At 37.1% G+C, this 21176-nt stretch overlaps 1 protein-coding gene across 3 annotated transcripts in view; it reads left to right on the top strand.

Annotated features, from left to right (window-relative positions):
• Window positions 1–20553, top strand: part of LOC100893884 — a 28999-nt gene extending 8446 nt beyond the window's left edge. For 2 of the 3 annotated variants that reach the window (XM_030981103.1, XM_011665905.2), the window contains exons 2-15: window positions 4055–4125; window positions 11704–11830; window positions 12287–12361; window positions 12815–12903; window positions 13320–13393; window positions 14117–14357; window positions 14723–14800; window positions 15500–15560; window positions 16073–16184; window positions 16895–17004; window positions 17534–17824; window positions 18579–18704; window positions 19385–19444; window positions 20040–20553. In XM_030981103.1, coding sequence (XP_030836963.1) covers window positions 4055–4125; window positions 11704–11830; window positions 12287–12361; window positions 12815–12903; window positions 13320–13393; window positions 14117–14357; window positions 14723–14800; window positions 15500–15560; window positions 16073–16184; window positions 16895–17004; window positions 17534–17824; window positions 18579–18704; window positions 19385–19444; window positions 20040–20261 — 1737 coding nt within the window. In that variant the 3' untranslated portion in view covers window positions 20262–20553. Of the gene's footprint in view, window positions 1–1172; window positions 1934–4054; window positions 4126–11703; window positions 11831–12286; window positions 12362–12814; window positions 12904–13319; window positions 13394–14116; window positions 14358–14722; window positions 14801–15499; window positions 15561–16072; window positions 16185–16894; window positions 17005–17533; window positions 17825–18578; window positions 18705–19384; window positions 19445–20039 lie in introns of those variants that run through there. The other variant, XM_030981102.1, reaches the window with a different exon arrangement.
• Window positions 20554–21176: the final 623 nt, after the last annotated feature.

Genomic DNA, 21176 nt, shown 5'->3' on the forward strand with positions numbered 1-21176 from the left:
TCTCTCTCTCTCTCTCTATCTGCTTTATTCCACTCACGCTCACTCTTTCCCTCTATGTTGAAGTGACATTTAAATTCTTAATTCCACCAAACACACGATATCCTACTAAATAACTTATTTAGATTTATCATTTATTAATATGTAACTCCTTGAGAAAAGTGCGCTTGTTTTTTTAATACTTTCACTCGTGTTTAAACCCTCATAACATATTACTGTGTCGATTATGTATAGTAGAGCAACCGAGTAGTTCAAGATTACAGAATGTTAATTCATGTGCTTGTTGATGCTACTATAAATGTATACGTCGTTCTCGATCATGACATACTTCACCAATGATTTGTAGTCGGCCATATGGCGCCATCGTCAAAAAAGACGATAATAACTCGTCCCATCGTTGCTATATACCTTACGAGAATAATGACGTACAACTCATTATCAAAAAGCAGACAATAGTTATATTTTTACTTTATTGTTTGAAATCCAACCTCCCACATAGTCCATCGCCAAAACAAATTTGCCATAAAGTAGAATCGAGTACAAAGAGTTACTCGAATCCTCAATGACTTGTGTAAAAGAATCAGGCAACGATATGTGCTCGTCTTTTCAAGCTCAGCCGTGCGCGCGAAACACAATACTGCATCACCATAAATTCGATGCCCCCATCGCGATAGCTCGTTCAGCTTAGCGACAGCACGCGTTGCCACTCCAGACTCCTCATCGAATTGTCTAAGTACTTTACGTTCACTAAACCGTCTAAGTATTCAAAATCCAGGATTTTATATGAGCAGTTGTATCCAACTTGCCATTAGTATTTGAGACGTGAGAACAGGAACTTTATTCGGGACTGGAAGTTTAATGTTGCCAAACATCCGTGGTGAAAACTGGCACATGAGTCCCGCGCTGGAGCCCGTAACATGGTAAACGCGAGAGTCACATTACATCGGATGATACTCACATATGTTTAGAAGCCAATCATCCTCGGTCATCTACTTGTTTTAAACCAGTGACTTTGGCTATTCATGACGATATAATCATGATAGTGAGAAAGTTTGTGTGAGGAGGATAATCTCTACTCAGTGGATCAATTTCGAGGAACAAAAACATTTTGATAGCTCTTCAGAGAACGGATTAATTCCAGACCCCTTTTCTATAATCAGCACTCATGCTGCACTCATGAAGATGTGCATTATGTTGAAAACATCCTGATGAACTGTCCGATTTAATGTTTGATTAAGATAGCAGACCGGATTTAATGATCATCGTTTAAACTACGGAAGTAGTTCTCAAGTACGTAGCACCCACACCTGTATGGCAAATAACAGAGTTATAAATTCTTCATCTGCATTACATAAGACAGCAGTTTGTTCAAGTGTAAGCAATTTGCTTCAATCGTATGGCTGAAAGAGCACATCAATAGCTGCGACTAGACTTGCTGGATCGATTTCTAAGACGCAATCTCGAAGGGATTTTACAGGATAAAATATGGACGGATTACCTCAAAACTTTGTTAACAGCCAGATGCATCTTTCTTACAACCAGTATGAATTTAAGTTGTGTGATTTCCAACATGGCCTCGATTTGAGGAAGATTATACAAGACTAATCTGAGTACCACTTCGGATAAAGACAGTTGGCAGTCAAAAGTAAACTCAACAGCCCCTGATCTCAGCATGGCTGTCAACCCGGAGAGCATCATGAGTGTTGCTTTGTCGGAAACCTTAAACAAGCGCATCCATCAACCAGGCACACCCTCGACTCCGGTATCAAGCACGAGATCGTCCCACAATCAATCCAACATTCAGCATCATGGTGGCCGTCATCATCAAACACGAAATCGACGACGCGTTCGTCCAAAGTATTTCCAGTTTATCGATTCTCCTCCCGAGGCTTCGCCGAGCTTGTCGAGTATTCGGTTATGTTCACCCTCGCCCGATGTAAGTTCATTCCTAAGTGCAAAACCAAATTTTATCAATTTGAGTTAATTTTACTTTAATGCTTTGTTCGTTCTCACAAACTTGCAATATTGCAATCCCAGGGAACTCAAAACCGTTTTGGGGATGTATGAAGGTTATAAACGTTTTAAGATCCACATACCGTATTATGCTACACCATGAACCTTTGACCACCAAACACAATGATCCATATCGCTGTGACTTTAGCTGGTCAACTATGGTAACTGCAAGCACAATCACATTTTATTTGATATATTTGATGTATTGATATGTTGCGATTAAATTTGTATTAATATACATTTCATCTTAAAGATATTATCTTCGTTCTGCCATTACTGTAATCAGCAACATACACTGATTGAAATTGAATTTGAATCCCAAGTCGCTTTATAATTTATGAAGTCCACATTTCTGTTTTTCATGGTGAAGTGCTCATCTGGAATTTTGTCCATATTAAGAATCATAAATTGTAGTTTGACGATGTATTTAGGTTTCTAATTAGTACTTTCAAGTGAATTAACAATTAAATGACAGAGGTTATAATTGTGCCATAATGTGTATCATAATGTTTGATGAAAAATATATATAATTTTTTCAAACGAAATAATAATTATCTACATTCGTTTTATAAAATCATGTGAGAAGCATATAAGTAATCTCTAATTTTTTATTTTTCGTTTTTTATTATTCAGCACACAAAGGGATAAAATAACTCGCTAATAAGTCGCTTTGGTTCCTAAGTGATATTTGACATTTCTGGAACTGGGGGAACATAAAGATTAATGTAAAATATATTTTGAACTCACCAGTCGTCATCGTATTTAGCGGACCTATAATGACGAATTATTTGATTCCTTTCAAGCTCTATATGAATGATCCGATTTCTTTCTGTGATAAAGAACTTTCTGTATCTGAATGTGAAAAACGTGAATGTTAGTTAGCACAAAGAATGATAAAAAAGTACTATCGCTTTACTCAATAAATATGACTTTTCTGAAACTGGTGTTACCAACGCATCAAATTTCACCTTGTAACATTCTTCGGCATGGAATATAGCGAGCCTATATATAAGCGCCAAAATATCTATCAAAGAATGTTCATTTTTCTTCAGTGACTGCACGATATTTTGTCATCTCACTTTTACACGGTGATATTGACGCAAAGAGGGATAAATTAGCACTGTCGCTTTAATCAATACATGTCGTTTGACTTTTCAAAGCTGTGTTTAACATAGAGACGAATGTAACAAATATGCCGTGTAATCTCCTCTCGTCATGGCGTATAGCGAGCCTAATTGAATAGAAGAATGAAATATTGATCTCATTCCATGTGCTTACTCCTATGTTTGTCGATATTCTGTCACAAATAATGCATCGCAAGGGGAATAAAGCAAGTTTTGTTTTTAACTATTATTGTGGAATGTGTTTTCCCCTCTCTTTTCCCCCCAACTAGATATATATATATATCGGAAATAACTTATATATATATAAGTACCTTCTCTCTCTCTCGATGAGAGCCGTAGTCTGTGTTATAGAAGTTGATTTCAGAATACATACATTTTGATAGGAAATACAATCGTTTGAATTCTTTATTTCCGTAATGATATTAAGAATACATAAGCCAGTTGTCAAATTACAGAATAGTTCGGTTGGGGGTTTATCTTTTAACCTTCCTTGAATGATCACAAAAAGAAAATGCCGTTTGGCCCTTTTTACCATCTGACATTAACCTCGGGGTAGTAGTAGTAGTATTTATTTCCGTATAAAAACATAATAACAATGCATGAGATACGGTGGATAGCCCACATTCAGCTTACCTGACATGGGAAAGCTTGTATTCCATGGGGTACGGAACAATTACATAAACAAAACAAAAGTAAATACATATCTGAACAACAGCATAATAAATTGGTCGTACTTGTCCGAGGATTATTGTCTAGGATGCACGTGACTAGCGTATTTTTCTGGGTATTCTTAGGGAAAGATGTCTGGGATAATCATGATTATAATACAAGGGTTTGTTGACCTTGTATACAATAACATTTTGATGAAGTTTTCTATTTAAAAAATCCTACTCATCATTCTCTGTTTGGTTTATATACAGGCGAGGAAGAAGTTCATCCATGCTGCCAAGCTCGTCATCGTTCTCTATCGGGTTTACAAAGTAATTTTCAAGTAAGAAGATACTTCTTTACCATTTTCATCCCCCTCACAATCATTCCTTTGATTTAAGAATACCCTTTTTACTTTAAGATTGAGAAGAATTGTACCTTATAGTTTTATTTCCTATACCCTACGTTATGTCGCTCACTACAATGCGGTGTTTTGGGGGTGTGCTTGTCTGTCTCTCTTTGACTAGAGCTTGTGTGTATGTTTGATTGTCTGTCCAAATGTCTCGATATTGTTCGATATGAGTTTTTCCTTCTATTTTGCCTGTACTCCTCGCTAATGGTGCTGTATGTTCATAAGCCCATCTCGCCTTTATCATTTGATATACCAGGGTTTAAATTATAACCTATACTTTCGTACTTGTTGTGTATGTGACCAATGACATAAGGTAGGAATCGTGCCCAAAATACCATTGAATTAACTTCGAAATGGCAAACGAGGGTGAGCTTACAACTAAAATAATTGTTTGCTTTGTATAAGAGGTATCGCATTTCGTCGAGTTCGATAAACGCATTGAACCCAGAAGATTATGTGACCTGCTTTTCGATTCGACATCCTCTCAGGATTTATCGCATCACCTTAACGAACACCGGGAGCCAAAGGTTGAGTGCAACAACGTGCAATGTATGTTTCCAAACTTTCACATATATAGTCGCACCAAATACCACACAAATGTAATGTATACGTCTTTTGGGCTCGAATAAGTACAAATCTTGCAAATTGTAATTTTATCTCCCAGTCCTCTATTTGTCTACTTGTTCCTTGGTACTTCTTATTACTTTTTAGTATGCAAATTGCTATAACTTGAAAAAAAAGGGACTTCGATATTAGTACTTTCATAAAGTTGGTAATTTTGGAGATCATAATTATAGTGAACTTCTTTTGCAACATCAGTATATACAATCATGGCGTCTATTCGATATTGTATCCATTACATGTACTATGTCCCGTGTCTCAGGCTAAAAAAAATGAAAAGGTTAAATTCCAACGGCATTTGAAATATAATAATAATTTAGAACTTCCCTAAAAAGGGCTTAAAAATGTCTTTCAGTGGGAAAATAGTGTCTGACAGTGAAATCTAGAAAGGAAACGGGTTTCATTGCATAATTTGATTGTGTAGGACACTGCTAACGCTTAAATTTCACAGATATGGCATACGTGACATATTCATGATTCCTGCAAAGTTCTACAGAATTTGCTGTTGGCTGCAAATGGGACATAGTACCTTTAAGTACTAACTTGAATTTGTTTTATAAGAATCCTACAAATTCTCGCATTTTTTTTCACTCAACAAGCTACTAAAAATAATCGAAACCAACATGTCTTAGAGCTCCTGAGACTATTCACAAATAGATTGATCTTTTGAAAACAAAAAAAAACAGACCCAAATGAAATTCAAATTCCTGTCGTTATGTTGAGGTCATGTCATGTTCAACATTATGACATCGACTTTGACCCCATGTTCTTTGAGCTCATGAGACCCCCAACGAGGCGACGGTGTAATAGGATTCGACATGGGTTTGGTCACGTATCCAAAAATTATTCCTGCAAGAGTTGTAGTGTCTTTATACCAGATAAACAGCTGACATGAATGATTATATGGACATAATCTTAACAATAAAGAGAGAGAAAGACGAGAAGGATGGGAGGGGATGGGAGGGAGAGAGAGAGAGAGAGAGAGAGAGAGAGAGAGAAAGTGGTAGAGTGAGAATTGTATACTGAAGATAGTATAGAGAGAGAGAGAGAGAGGGGTAGGGGTAAATATATATATATATATATATATATATATATATATATATATATATATGTATGAAGATAGAGAGAGAGAGAGAGAGAGAGAGAGAGAGAAAGAGAGGGGTTGGGGGTTGGGAAGAAGATGCAAGGGAGGGGGCGGGGGACTTATCAACCAGTGAATAGAAATTACGAATACGTTTCGAAAAATTGTCTCGGCTGATATTTGGTGCCTACGCTCTGATGAAATGAAGGGAGGAAGAAAACGCCACATGAAAAGAAAATGGGAGGGAGGGAGAGAGAGAGAGCAAGAGAGAAAGAGGTTGAGAGAGAGAGAGAGACAGAGACAGAGACAGAGAGACAGACAGACAGAGAGAGACAGAGAGAGAGAGAGTCAGAGACAGAGAGAAACAGAGAGGCAGACAAGGAATCAACCAGATAGATGAAAGGGAGATGTTGGAAAAATCGACAAAATAGAATAATATGAGAGAAGAGGAATGCGAAGGATGGGGGGGGGGGGGGGGGGGGGGCAATCCTCTCTCTTTTAATTATTATTTTTTCGTTGACGTACATTGTGTATGAATTTCTCTGTCTCCATGAGTAACAAAGTTATTTCGGCACACTTCGATCGCCTCTTTGTATTATACTTTATTTCGGTATAATTATATTGATGGATGAGCAAATACATACAATAGCTATGACCTTAAATCTGATGACATTTTACTCATTATCCCAAGTTATTCACCCTAACTAAAGAATGATATTCCAATTTTATCTCGGTCAAGCCGCGGGCATTTAAAATCGATACTTATTGATTACAATCCCGGAGTCCATGGTATGATATTATCTCACTTTCACATCTGGAACCGACACTTGAAAAAGTTAAACGAAGTATACATAACAAACAAAAAGGTTCGATCGCCATTATACGCAAGGTTTCAGGAGTGTAATTGGATCTTTCGGTCATCCCAAACTCACTCTAAGAACCAATGTTTTTCATGTATAATTATCTAGTATCACTATGGCTCAGGTTTTGAGTTCATATCTCTTCGACAACAAACAAACTTCGAAACTAAATTGCATGCATTATCAAAAAGGCAATACTATAAAAAGGGGACCTTCGAAAGGAAACATTGGGCCATTATTTTCCAATTAAGTACAATAAATGGACGTGAACGCTATCCATTTACAAGGTGACGGTAATTTATCTAGCACATAATGGGCGGGAAATCATACTCACACGGAGGGTATATTTCTTGAAACTCGTTATCATTCAGATAGACTGTATTGGAATGATGTTAGAAAATCTTCAATCGCTTATACAAAAGAAAACAAAATCTACATGCACGTGACATAAGTTCGCATAGTGTGGTAGCGTGCGCTGTTGCTATGGGTAACCATGGAATAGTCTTGGAATGCTCCTAGTGTATTTACGTCTCGCCGATAAAGTCATACTCAATGAGAAGATTGGGAATTTGAAGAGTTATCCGTCCTTCATTTAATCATGGGTCATCTATTTGTCTATCTGATTATACCATGGGTGTTACTTCAATCAACAAACCTCGCAGAGGTTCTGCATCAAAACGGTCTACTAATATTACTTACAACTTTAATTTGATTTTGATTTAATCAAGTATTTTTGGAATGTATGTTGGCTTTTTGGGGAACTTCTAATAAATCAAAATTGTCAAAAACTTATGTAGGCTGAAGAAATGGAAGATTAAAAAAAGAACATATAGATAATGATAAAAACGATGGTGTTGCACCGTTATCCATCTTTGCTGACTTCTCCTTTCTTCACTCATACCTCAAAAACTGACTCCAAAATCGACCAAATCATTGCTGGCCTATATAGCCCACGAGACCAATATTTTCTGTCTTCACTTTCTTTGTTTTGTCAGTTTCGTGAGCTGTCGGTCTCAAGAATCTTTCAGACTTTTCTTTCTTCTTTTTTATATGTTAAAATATATATCTTTGTTTTGTCGGTCTCGTGGTCCGTCGGTCACTAGGATGACCCTATTTGGGCCATTTGATGTAATATAACTTGTGTAATGTAAACTGTCGGTCCGGTGTCGGTCTCGTTGGTGTGACTGGCTTATCGGACAGGGCAGATCGATAACCCATTTCAGTTTATTTTACAGACCAATAATTGATCTATTTGATCGAAGGGATCTGATCAGTTGACTGGAAAACTATATTTGCCAGCAAGATCAACAAATATTGAAGTCTAAAAACTTAATAAAAGGAGGTTATAGTGATATCCAAAACCTCGTGGATGGCTGTTTCTTTGCAATCCTATAATCTGTGCAATTCTCTCGCGACACCCTTCCACTATAGATCCGAATGAGGATATATTTGACCCGTCGCGACCCCTCGTTGTCACCAAATTGTAGTCCTATCTACCTTATGGAGAATGTCTTCTTTTTAAACTCATAAAATCTGTGTAATTCTCTCTCAAAACCTTTTTCAGAAGTTCCAAACGAGTTTCTACTTTTGACCCCGTTGTTGTCACCACATAATTGACTTAGTTGTATGATCTAGTACCTTTATGACGAGTGTTTTCTTTTGAAATTTATATAATCTATAGAATTCGCTCTCTAAACCTTTTCAAATGGTCCAAACGAGGTTCTATTTCGAGCCCATCATTTTCACCTAAAAGCTGGTCTATCTTCATGATCTAGTATCCAAAGTGGTGTATTTCTTTTGTGAATTGATATAATCGGTGTAATTCTCTCTCGAACCTTTTCAGTAAATCCTAACAAGGGTCTATATTTCACCCGTTGTTGTTACCAGGTATCACGCTCTTCGAATACAATTAACAAAGGGAATTGATGGATTCAGTGTGGAGGCCACCGATGTGTAGGCCTCTATAGAAAAGTTACTATCCCTGAAATAGTGCACTATTTCATACAAGAAAGGCGGGAAACAAAGTCAGGTCACGTTATCACATGGACCATCCTTTGCATACACCATTACCATGACAACGACTACATGAATGGTTTACTGTTTCTCTCAGTACAGTCATAAAATGACGAATCTGTTAGCAAAAACCGAAACAAAAATCAATAAAGCTTCTCTGCATTCAGTTTGTTACAGACAGAATAGAGAGATGTACATCTAGTTTATAAAAAGAGATAGCACGAGGTATACATTTTTTTTGAAATCTCGTTCGAATGACGCCGCATTGATCGTGTTGATAATGTTTTCTTCAGAAATACGATACCGAATCATTTTATCACTCTCGTTTCGTAGAACCAAGCAAACTCAGGATAACACAGACATAATTGATAATGATTATTATAGAACCAAAAAACGTTTGTATATTAGCAGATCGCTGATATTTCGGCTGTGTTCTCCAGTTAATATTTAATGAGATCATCGACAAATTATTTAGGCGTTCATTGGTTGAGAGTGGGCTTGAGCGTGCTGTTGCTGCAACTTTCAGCTGTTCTATGATTAGTTATTCAGTTACGGGTTTTACGAGGAAAGTAAATTGATAAAATATCGGTTTGTATAGGGTATACAATGCCGAAAACAGGGATCACTTCAGTAGTTTGATGCGGGCATTCGAAAACATGACATCCGTAAATTGATTTAGGGCCGTTTATACTAAACATGTGACTATTACTAATTTGATTTTGAGAATCCTTAAAAATCATGGAAAGTAACCCTGCTAAAGAAAAAAAAAAGTTTAGAAACATGTAGTATTTCTAAACTTACTACAATATTTACCAGTTGTATTGTAGATAAATTAAATGAGGGGTAGGGAGAGAGAGATAGAGAGAGAGAGAGAGAGAGAGAGAGAGAGAGAGGCAGAGAGAGAGAGAGAGAGAGAGAGAGGTACAGAGAGAAATAGAGAGAGAGAGAGAGAGAGCTATTTTTAGGACGGGATAATAATTAAGTTCATCAAATGCAATCTGAGCTTACGGCTTTCTAATTAGAGAAAAAGGGTCTGTGTAAATATTTCTGTCTGATGGACAAAGGCGAGTGGGAATCTTAATTAATCTTAATGAACCGAAATATTTCATCGAATAGAATACAATCTATAAATCAAACAAGTGTCGAATAACAATCCCTGTTTCACTAGTAGAACTTGACTAAACCAACATTATTAAGTCTCTTTGAACACACATTGCCCCCCCCCTCTCTCTCTCTATTTATATATAATTTCGTCTTTTGTTCTCTGTCTGTCTGTTCTGTCTGTCTCTGTCTGTCTCTCTCTGTCTCTGTCTCTCTCTCTACATCTTTTTATGTCTTTAATTTCCTTTTTGTTTTGCTTTCTCTCTCTCTCTCTCTCTCTCTCTCTCTCTCTCTTTTTTACATTTCATTCTCTGACCCTTTATGGATCTGACACGAACAGTTAAAACAACAAAACACTTCATTAACAAAATGGTTTGCTCGGGCATATTAAGATTCTTCTGTTGACCGCACATACTATCAAAATAAAGCATTCTACAGCAAAATGTACCCATATACAATTTATGAATGTGTGATGTACTAGGCAGTTATCCAGCGTACAAAATGTCTTTAAGCCTTTGCCAGATATTTATAGTTGAAACCATGTTGTATGCCGTTTCAAAAGGAAGGGACAGTCAACCTAGTTTACCACTTTGATTAGTAAATATACATTCTGTAAACTACTTTTCTCCTTCATGTTGTTGTAGTCGTGTGGTTTGAACAATGGACTCGAGATACAAATGTCATGGGTTCGAGCAAGGAGCCCTCGGTTCGGTTCGGCCGTTCCGTACCCAGGAGGATATGGGGATGTGATAGGACGCCCAGTGCCATTGTGAATGAAATGACAGTATTTTCTCTCTCGTAGTTCTATAATTTATAGTTACCAGGGAGTGGAGATGATGCACGCATTGTGTTTGAGTGATTATGTAGCGCGCTGAGAGACATTCATATTAGGTGCAATATAAAGCCAATATCGCTTATTGATTATTCATATCCTGATGCCCTTTCTTTCCTTCTCTTTTCCTTGTTTTTTTTTAAACCGAGAATAATTAAGGATTTCCAGCCCGAATATAACCATAAGGCGTCTTTGAACACTTTACTTTATTTACACATCAAACATGTCAAATGATAATACGGATCGAAATATGGAGGTGTACGAATTCTGTTTTGACTCCCAATAATACAATAAGGAAAGGTGTTTTGAAACCAGAATTTATGAATGGAGATCAATAGGATAGACACCTTTCCACTTCGTGCCTTAGGCTAGGCTTAGCGTGTACACCTTGATGATCCAGATGATGAAAGGGGAACAACGTACTTAGAGACGTCCTAACATTTCACTTATTTTGACCTCGATTCGGCCCATTAGTGTTGGAAAACTAAGAATGACTTCCTTTTGTCATTTCGTAATTGTGAATGATTGCTTAATGTACTGTCTGATGGCGCTTTTGTCTAAGCCGTTAATGTCCTCAGTATGTTTAAAGTTAAGCGTAAACGTCATGAATGCCCTGGGAGCTAATGAAAAAATGTTGTCTTCTCCTTCTCCTCTACTACTCTTCTTCTTCCTTCTTCTCCTCCTTCTCCCTCTCCTCCTCCTCCTTCTTTTTCTCCTCCTCCTTTTCAATCATCGTCGTCTTCTTCTCCTCCTCCTCCTCCTTCTTCTTCTTCTCCTCCTCCTTCTCCTCCTCCTTTTCAATCATCGTCGTCTTCTTCTCCTCCTCCTCCTCCTTCTCCTCCTCCTCCTCCTTCTCCTCCTCCTCCTTCTTCTTCTTCTCCCCTTGTTCTTGTTCTTCTTGTTCTTCATTTTTGTTAGGTTTGATATGTGTTTCAAAAAGAAATTTCATAGAATTTTGATTGTGTCAAGTAAATCATTTGTCATTCTACATCACCTCACAGAACCAAAAAGGAGAGTGAACGTATTGAGCCACACACATTCACCAGCCTCGCGGAGGAATACCAATCTGATAACATGAAGATGTCTGGCCTCTCTTTTGACCGGAACTACTTCAAGGTCAAGAAAGAGGTATGCTCCTTCTGCCCGTGTTAATTTAAATTCTTATTACTTAGACATGCGAATGTGAACAATTATTATTGATTCAGGATTGATTACCACTTTAATTAATAACAAATTAGATTTTAATTGCATGCGGGGTTAAATGATGGTGTTTTCACATCTTCACAAGACGATATGAAGAAAAAAGAAGTCTGATATAAATTTGGGTCCAAGCAAGCTTACAAACAAGTATTATCTTATCCCATCCCAATGTATGTGGTATATATTGCAATATATCATAAACATTAATGTTCTGTCACCTTCTCCTCCCATCTCTCTCTCTCTCTCTCTCTCTCTCTCTCTCTCTCTCTCTCTCTCACACACTCACTTTTCCTCTCGTTTTATCTCTCTCTCTCTCTCTCTCTCTCTCTTCCCCCTCCTATCCCCTTCGTACTTCCCCCAACCCCTTCCCCTTTCTCCGTATAGGTTGGAATCACACAAGAAGTGAAGAACGTGTTGAGCTCTCCAAGCTATGTGAGAACAAAGGAACAATTAGGAGTGGTAAGTTTTTAGAGTTGTAACGATTTACCCGTATCATTTATCAAATACAATAACACAAATTATCCTATTATAACTATAATATTCATATAAAGGGGTGTTGTCTCGACAGAGCACCAGATGTTTTCAATCACCATAAAGGTTCATGAACATTTTAATCACTTCTATACTTTATTCTTATGATAGCATCTTTTGTAGTTTGAAATTTGTTGCATTTTTATGTATATCTATTAACATTTATTTTTCTCTTTATGGAATTTAAAATAATTCTGAACTTGAAATTCAACTTGGTAAGGTTTAAATGTAATAAGTTTGTCGGAGCATACAATGTTTTTATTTTGTCAGTAAGATATTACTTCGAAGTCTTGATAGGTTTCGTCGAAACTGATGGAAAGATTATGACCTCGAACAAGACAATCATATTCTGTAAGTATAAGTTTCTGGTTAATTTTACAGGCTCTAATTGGATTGCAGACGATGAAATCATTCGCCGAGTACCCGCTTCATATGCAAGAAAAACTTGTCAAAGTTGCGTGGTATGAATTGTGAGTATCATTGAATAGTTTTGCACAATTAAAACAAATGAGATTGCACAAATCAAAGAAAAAAGTAACCGTTTGATTAATTCAGGGAAAGGGATTGGCTTTCAGATGGTAGAAAAAGTATTGTTAGTTGTATGAAGCCCTATACATTTTCTTGTAAGAAAATAAATTATTATCATTATGCATATTAAATCATGTAAGAAGTGGATTAAATAAAGGAAGAGATGGTTGTCGACATGAAGAATGAAGAAAATAAGCATTCAGGAGTTAAAGGAAACTACAAAAGACACGAATAATTCAACATTACCATGATTTGGCATTTTACAAAACCTCTTTTCTTTCATGCAAAACCTCGTTGCTTGATTGACATTTGGAAGTTTAATTAGATTCGTCTTCTAATGTTTGTCTTTACTTTCCAGTATTCCTCCAAAACGGGTCATTATTAGACAGGGTCATTATGCAGAAAATTTCTATTTCGTCATTTCCGGGTCAGGTAAGCATCCCTTCCATTGTAAACAGTTTTGTTATTCTTTGTATATCCAGAATAATTGATGCAGGAAGTTTAGGCACCTGTTTGAGCACTACCCCCCCCCCCCCCTCCCAAGAAAAGAAAAGAAAAATACTAATCGCGATATATCTACAGTATGTTTACATCGCATGGGTTGCCAATGTATATTCTGCCTCCCATGTGAAGGTTCGCCCCCCCCCCCCCCCCATTTCCTTATCTACTTCTGGATACACCACTGAAATATGTCTAAATCTTATTTTTAAAAACCTGGGATCAGTAATTCAAATAAATTCGATGAGGGAAAATTACGAAACATGTTACGATATCATTTAACCGTTTTTAATCCAAACTGCCTCCAAGATAAAATTCTAGCAAAAGGATTGCGATCTGAGTAATAAATAATAATAGCTACATTTATATTGCGCACCTATCCATCCCAGGGGATGCTCAAGGTACCTACAAAATACAATGATTAACCTGGCTGTAGCCAAGCTGCACTAAGGCGCCAAAAGCATTCAATGAATAAATTCCTACCAGTTACCCATTTACTACACCAGGGTGGAGAGTAGCAAATTCAAATGAATGTCTTGCCAACGGATATGAATGCTGCGGCGGAACTCTAACCGCGAGTCATGTTATCCACAGTCTGATGACACCTCTTCATCTTTTCATTTATCATTTATCTGTTCTATCTGTTGTTACCTGCAGTTGTCGTCAGCATCTTATCGAACAACCCTGATACGGGTGAATCAAGCATGAGAACGGTTGCTGTGCTGCGACGAGGGAGCAGCTTCGGTGAGATCGCCATCCTCCACCACGGCAGACGGACGGCGACGGTGTCGAGCCAGGGCCCCGTTCATCTCCTCGCCATCACCCGTGAAGACTTCTTCGATATCTTCATGAGAGGGCAGGCGCCAGGCCAGGAACCCGAGCATGTCAAGTTTCTAAGGTAAGAAGGTGGTGAAGGAGGGAGGGAAAGAGAGAGAGAATGGGATATAAGTATATGCTTGACAGCAAGAGAGAGAGAGACAGACAGAGAGACAGAGAGTGAGATTGCCTCATTGGGTGAGATGGGGTAAGAGCACATAAAATTCTACCGAAAATTTGAAAATTTGGCCGCCCGATATTTCGTTCAGTTCGGGGGGGGGGGGGGGGGTAAGGTTACCCTTTAACACACATACAAACAAATTGAGGGGGTTCGACCCCCAAACCCCCTCCCCCCTGCGTACGCGCCTGCCTGAGTGATTTGATCTTCACTGGTTATCAAAACCAACCTGAATTATTATTCTTGTTCTCATCTGTTTCTTTCCGTAGACAAATCAACTTCATCAAGTACTGGCCGATGGAGATTCTCAAACAGCATCCTGAAATGTGTCTCTTCCACTTCTATAAGTAAGTAGACTTTTATAATACATTATGGAGAGAGTACTGATAAAACTACCTTTATGATTCTAGAGTTAATGATGATTAAATCAATAAAATCCTTATTAGTAAATTATTGCTTTTATTGTCATGATTATATAGACAATTCTATTTCACATTTATTGGGTTTGTTTCTGTTTTTGAATTTTGGATTATTATTTCATTTTATTTCAAAATCATCAAGTTGACTTAGAGAATTTGATTGTTTAATTCCCAGTAAAACAAGGTATTCCAGAACCTGGAATTGAGAATGGATGATTCCGATAGTTCATAATTGTGTTCTTGAAAAATAGATATAATGTAAGCCGCACTGACAATAGTGGTTCTACAAGCCCCCCCCCCCCCCAATAATGATAAGGAAATAAAGAAAGAAAGAAAACGTCAAGCCACCGCCCCCGCCTCCCCATAAAAGAAAATCAGAAGCGCATATAGTAAATGAATACAAGAACACCCAATCCCCAAACCCCTTCCCAAGAAATATGTTACTCGAGAACTTTTCCTGCCTACTAATATAATTGGTTTCTTTCTGATGTCTTTCTTTATAAAAAAAGTTATGATTATTGATTTGTGATTAGGCATTTCAAGAGTGAGGAATATATTTTCGGAATTTGTTTAACTGGGTGATTAAAATAAACAAAAGTGTCTCGTTGTTTTCTTTCCCTTGTACAGACGTGGACAAGTGATAGTGAAAGACAGTGCCAAGTCAGAATGGATTTACGTCATAAAATCGGTGAGATATTTAGAAGAAATTTGCTCTTTCATTTTGAAATAAATTATAGGGTTTAGACCAAAAAAACTTGGAAAATTATATATTGAAATGACGTACAATCATATAATGTCATCTTTTTTAAAATCAAAGGTATATAAATCCACAGTAATACTACTACTACTACTACTACTACTACTACTACTACTACTACTACTACTACTACTACTACTACTACTACTAATACTACTACTACTAATAATGATAATACTAAACATAATAATATCATCATTATCATCACTGTCATCGTCATCATCATTATTTTAAAATCGTATAATATTTTGTTTAAATACTATGCTGGAACTTCTTAATTTGAATATTGTTTATCATAGATCACGGTTCCTTTATCATCAGATCATCAGAGAGAAAAATTCGGGATCAATCACATTATTTCAAACCAATTTACCCACTCAAACATTTTATCCGGAAATTCCGATGTTAACATTTTTTCTTTCTTTTTGGTGTACAATACTTAGGGTACGTGCCAAGTTTTGATGCCGCTGAAGGCTGTCAAGCCAAGCCTTCATCCAGGGAAAGAGGCGTTAGCTGATGATAGGGCCTCACGTCTAGAATCAACAACGATGACAGGTAAACACAAACGTTTTCATCTCAAGTTAATTACCCTCACACCCTCATTCTTTCTCTTGATCTTAGTTTTTAGTTCTATTTAATAAATAGAACTAAAAACTAAGATACTGAAACGGACATAATATGTCCGTTTCAGTATATAAAGCATGTACATGATACATGTTGACTCAATATTTGACATAAAACAGGTTTAAATTCGTATATCAGACAAAACGACCAAAAAATACTGGGAAAAGGGGAAATAAGGCGGATAATGGTTTATAGACCTAAATGCATACATCGAAACGATGGGGCATGCGTAACAGAAGCGATGCTTGTGTGATGCATGCCCCCTAATACTTTCACTTTTCTCCTTATATATTATCTACTTGTGTTCTTATCTCTTCGGAGTTTCATATGCCACTTTCCACATTTAAACCCCAAAGTACAGGGAGCACCAAAAAAAAGTAAAATGATGGCGTAGAATATCCAGCAGAAAGTAAAGGAAGCACGAGTATTGCCCCTTCTACTGTCTGAAGCCCCCTCCCCCATGCACATGACCTATAATGGGCAGCCCATGTACTTTTCATTTCCTCTCAGGTGGGATTTCGCCCCTGTTTATTGATGTCTGGATACGCCGCTGGATTGTTCACGTCTCGTATTCTATCCCCTATCAGACGGACTATGTAGCCATGTACTATTCATGTCATTCTCAATTCAAATTTCCTCAGATAATGGAGTGGATTCTCGTCTACGGAGCAAGACCTTGTCCCTCCCCGATATCAAGCCGCTTAAGGTCTCCTCGCCGAAGAGGGCGATGTTGGGCCAACACAGCCGATCGGTAAGCTGTCATGAAAACATTGCGTAGTATCCAGGGCGATAATTGACACCAATAATTGTTGCCATATTTCTACAGATACGATCAGGGTATCAGAATTGGGTTTTGAATTATCTATTTCATTAGGCTAGCTCTCATACAATAATTAAGCGATATTCTATTTACATTGTTGCTCATACAGTTGGAACAATTTTTTGTTACCATTTTTCATTACATAATTTTGATGATATTACTTGTTCTTGATAGATAAAGTGTTTATCTTTCCAGAACTTTATTGATCAATCTCTACGACTCTTCAGATCTAATACAAATTTGGAACTCTAGGAAGAACAAAGCCATTTGATTAATGGCTCTTAATAGAGCAATCCATCTTATTTAATTTTAAATTACTATCAATTTTTATGTTCGTATGTATGTATGTAGGCCTATATGATACACACAAAGAATTAAACCGAGCCCAAACCAAACCATACCATATGATTGAATTTTGACAGTGCTATATCTTGAATACATGTATATTCCATTTGTTCAGATCACGCTTCAACACATGGATATCCGAAGCCTCTCGGACACACCCACCTTCCTCACTCGAACCAAAACCCTCTCAGAGAGCGATGAGGATGATATGGACAATCTACCAAGTCACATGGTCTCTCACATGACCAACCATGTGACCAATCACATGACTGCTACCTTGCCAATCATCGACATGAGAAAAGGTGCCACGCCCTCCCGCCAGTCGTTTTCTCGAAGTACGTTCCGGGATTTCTCGTCGGGGAAAGCAAAACGCTCGAACAGCAATAGGGAAAAGAAAAGGAGATCGGTATGTATTATTTTAACATATGCCCAACTCGACATTTCTTTTCGTACAGATTAAATGAACTGTAGGAAGAGATGCCATTGATTGTTTTCTTAATATCACCATTCTAATAAAACATATCAGTTGATCAACCGATAAGGATCAGTCATTAAAAACAATAAATTGACTAACCAATGAAACACCCAATCAAACAATATATTGGAGTAGCGTAATGTAAAATCAATCAATTCATTAAATTAATCAGTCGTTCAATCAATCAGTCATTCAATCAGTCATTCATTCAATCAATCATTAAATCAATCAGTCGTTCAATCAATCAGTCATTCAATCAATCACTCTACCGATCAGTCAGCCATTCTTTCATTCAATCAATCATTCAATCAATCAGTCTTTCAATCAATCATTCAATCAATCAGTCATTCAATCAATCATTTAATCAATCAATCAGCTATTTAATCAATCATTTAATCAATCAATCAGCTATTCAATCAATCATTTAATCAATCAATCAGCTATTCAATCAATCATTTAATCAATCAATGAGCTATTCAATCAATCATTCAATCAATCATTAAATCAATCAATCAGCTATTCAATCAATCATTTAATCAATCAATCAGCTATTCAATCAATCATTTAATCTATCAATCAGCTATTTAATCAATCATTCGATCAATCATTCAATCAATCAATCAGCTATTCAATCAATCATTCAATCAATCCGTCATTCAATAAATTGTCTTGTTACATTCATCAGGTATCTCCTCCAAACATCAATGTCTCAGCTGATTCTCTGCGGCGGCGTCGAGCCTCCATTCCTACAGATAGAAAGGGAATCTCCGTCTTCATCCAAGTCGAGCTACTCCAACCTAAAGATTGCTTTGTAAGTATCTTGTGTTTTCTCTCTCATCTAGTGTATGGATGCAATTCATTGCTGAACTGTAATTTAAGGATTATCGTTCTTTTATGAATTTTCAGTGTCTGTACATTTGAACATTTGAAAGAATTCAATTTCCTAAATAAAGAATGTTTTTTCTTTTCTGAGACACATGTTTTGGAATTGTTTGATGGTGGTAAATTGCTCATAATTTTCTTTAAAACTTACTTGCAATAACGACAGATGAGGAAGTTCCTCTAAATAACTATATGTTGATATTCCTCTCTAAGACTTGTGAAATATATTCATGATTAATCATTAAAAAACAAACTTACTTTTGCATTCACGTGACGATTTCCTATTCTCGAAATATATATCTGGTTTATTTTGAGGATTGAATGTTTATGTCGTTTGAGAGAGAACAAAACAAAAAACAAAAACAAATGTAAATAGAAAACATTTCCTGTCTTGTTTTTAACATGGACTCCTTTGAAGACCAGTTTTTAGCTGGAAAGGGTGATCCTTCCCGTATGTGGAAAAAAATAGAAATAAAAATAAAATGTAAAACTGACATAGACAAACTAATATGTGTATTCATACCAGAATATGCATCGAGTTGATAGCAAGGGCTTTTCACAGAAATGACAAATAACGTTTTGTTTTTTGCTTCTTCTTTTGTCTGACAGGGTCTATCTTCACTCGACTTTGATTACGGCTTCGACGATGAACAATCATCTGTTAGTCTGGTGAGTTTTTAGCTAGTTGGAATTTTCTCCTCCTCAATCATATTCCGACTCCGCCTCAATCATATTCCGACTCCGCCCAAGGCTTCCGATCTGCATTTCCTTCTCTCTATTACATGTTCCCGTCTCTCACACCTGTCTATCTTTGTCTCTCTTATCTACCTTTCACTTATTCCTTTACTCCAACAATCTCTCCAACAATATTCATTCTTGGTCGCCCGACTTTATTACAATTCTCCTTTTCTTGATCATGTTACCGTATGGCATTATTATTGTGATATGGCATTTCTCTTGCCACATTTTGACCATCTTCAATGAGAAGAAAAGTGCTGACTTTGTGCGCTATGTTTTCGGGATTGCTTATGACTTACGGTAATGTTACTTTTTTGCAAAAAAAGAAGAGAAAAATGAGATGTCAGTTCCTAAAAGAGAAACATATGAAATTGATGAACCATGATATTCAGCATGTGTCAGAAACGAAAGGTCTTTGCAATATTCAAATTTTGTCTTATTGTGAAGGAAATAAAAAGAAATTGCTTGTGATGAATTGTCCCCTAACTTGAGAAATAAAATGTTAATTCTTACATCTCCGTTCCAGGTGAGTCGAGGCGCTGAATGCATCATGATCAAGAAAGATTTCTTTGCGAAGCACGCCACCAATGCAGTCAAGCGGAACGTCCGATCCTTGGTTTACCCGTACCCTACAGCAGAGAAGCTGCAACAGAACCTCCAGAGTCACAGCAACTGGTCAATGTACAAAGCAGAAACAATGACTGGGATACTGAGTGACCATTCGAAAGTGAAAGATTTGAAGACATGACGAATAGCCAAGAAAATTGCTGGAAACGAAGTCTGGAAGTAACGTCCTGAATGATGGATAAGGGAAGGACGCAACGCTTGCGAATGGGTCCGATTCTATTATTGAAACCTCCAAAGTTACACCAACTGGTCGAGGTAGACAGCAGAAACAATGACAGGGATACTGAACGATCAGTCGAAAGTAAAAAATTTGAAGACGAACGGCCAAGAAAAGAACTTTTTTGTGAATCGAACAGTGATTCCGAAGTTAAAGATAAACTCCAGTTCTGGTAAAAAAAATTAATTCTCACAGAATCCAACGAAACTTACACTTAATGTTCAAGATTACAAATAAATGACATGTGCCAAACAATTTTGGAAGAAAATGTATACTGGCTGAGTAATGAGCATAGAAAGACAAGGAAATCAAGGTAGTACTACCACTCATCATGTGTGTTGTCCCATATATAGCTTTCTGTGTACAGTGCTTGTTACTTTACCAAGACTCGGTCAAATTTATTATGATTTTTGATGACTCCAGAACCTTGCAGTACACACCAATACTTACATGCTACATGATCAACTGTTTCGGATCCTTTCCACACCTTTTTTTTCACAATGCAATCGCATTACCAGTACTTAAAGAGAAGGTTGAGTTCTGGGAAGAGGTTGAAAATAATTTGTGAGCATTACTCATTCTTATTATGCAAGTGTGGAAGAACATCAGTTAAGACATGTTCCCTGAAAAGCATGGCTCTTCAAATGCCTTCATATTCTAAATATGCATGTAACATCGTAAAAATCGGGGGGGGGGGGGCCGGCTTTTTACGCCACGTGTTCGTGTAGTCCCATATACATCTTTCTGTGCAAGTGTTTGTAACTTTACCAATACTTGGCCAAACTTCTTATCATTTTGATGATTCCAGAACCTTGCAAT

Source organism: Strongylocentrotus purpuratus, unplaced genomic scaffold (assembly GCF_000002235.5).
Source record: "Strongylocentrotus purpuratus isolate Spur 01 unplaced genomic scaffold, Spur_5.0 spur5_scaffold_11, whole genome shotgun sequence".
In the NCBI taxonomy this organism is placed as follows: domain Eukaryota; kingdom Metazoa; phylum Echinodermata; class Echinoidea; order Camarodonta; family Strongylocentrotidae; genus Strongylocentrotus; species Strongylocentrotus purpuratus.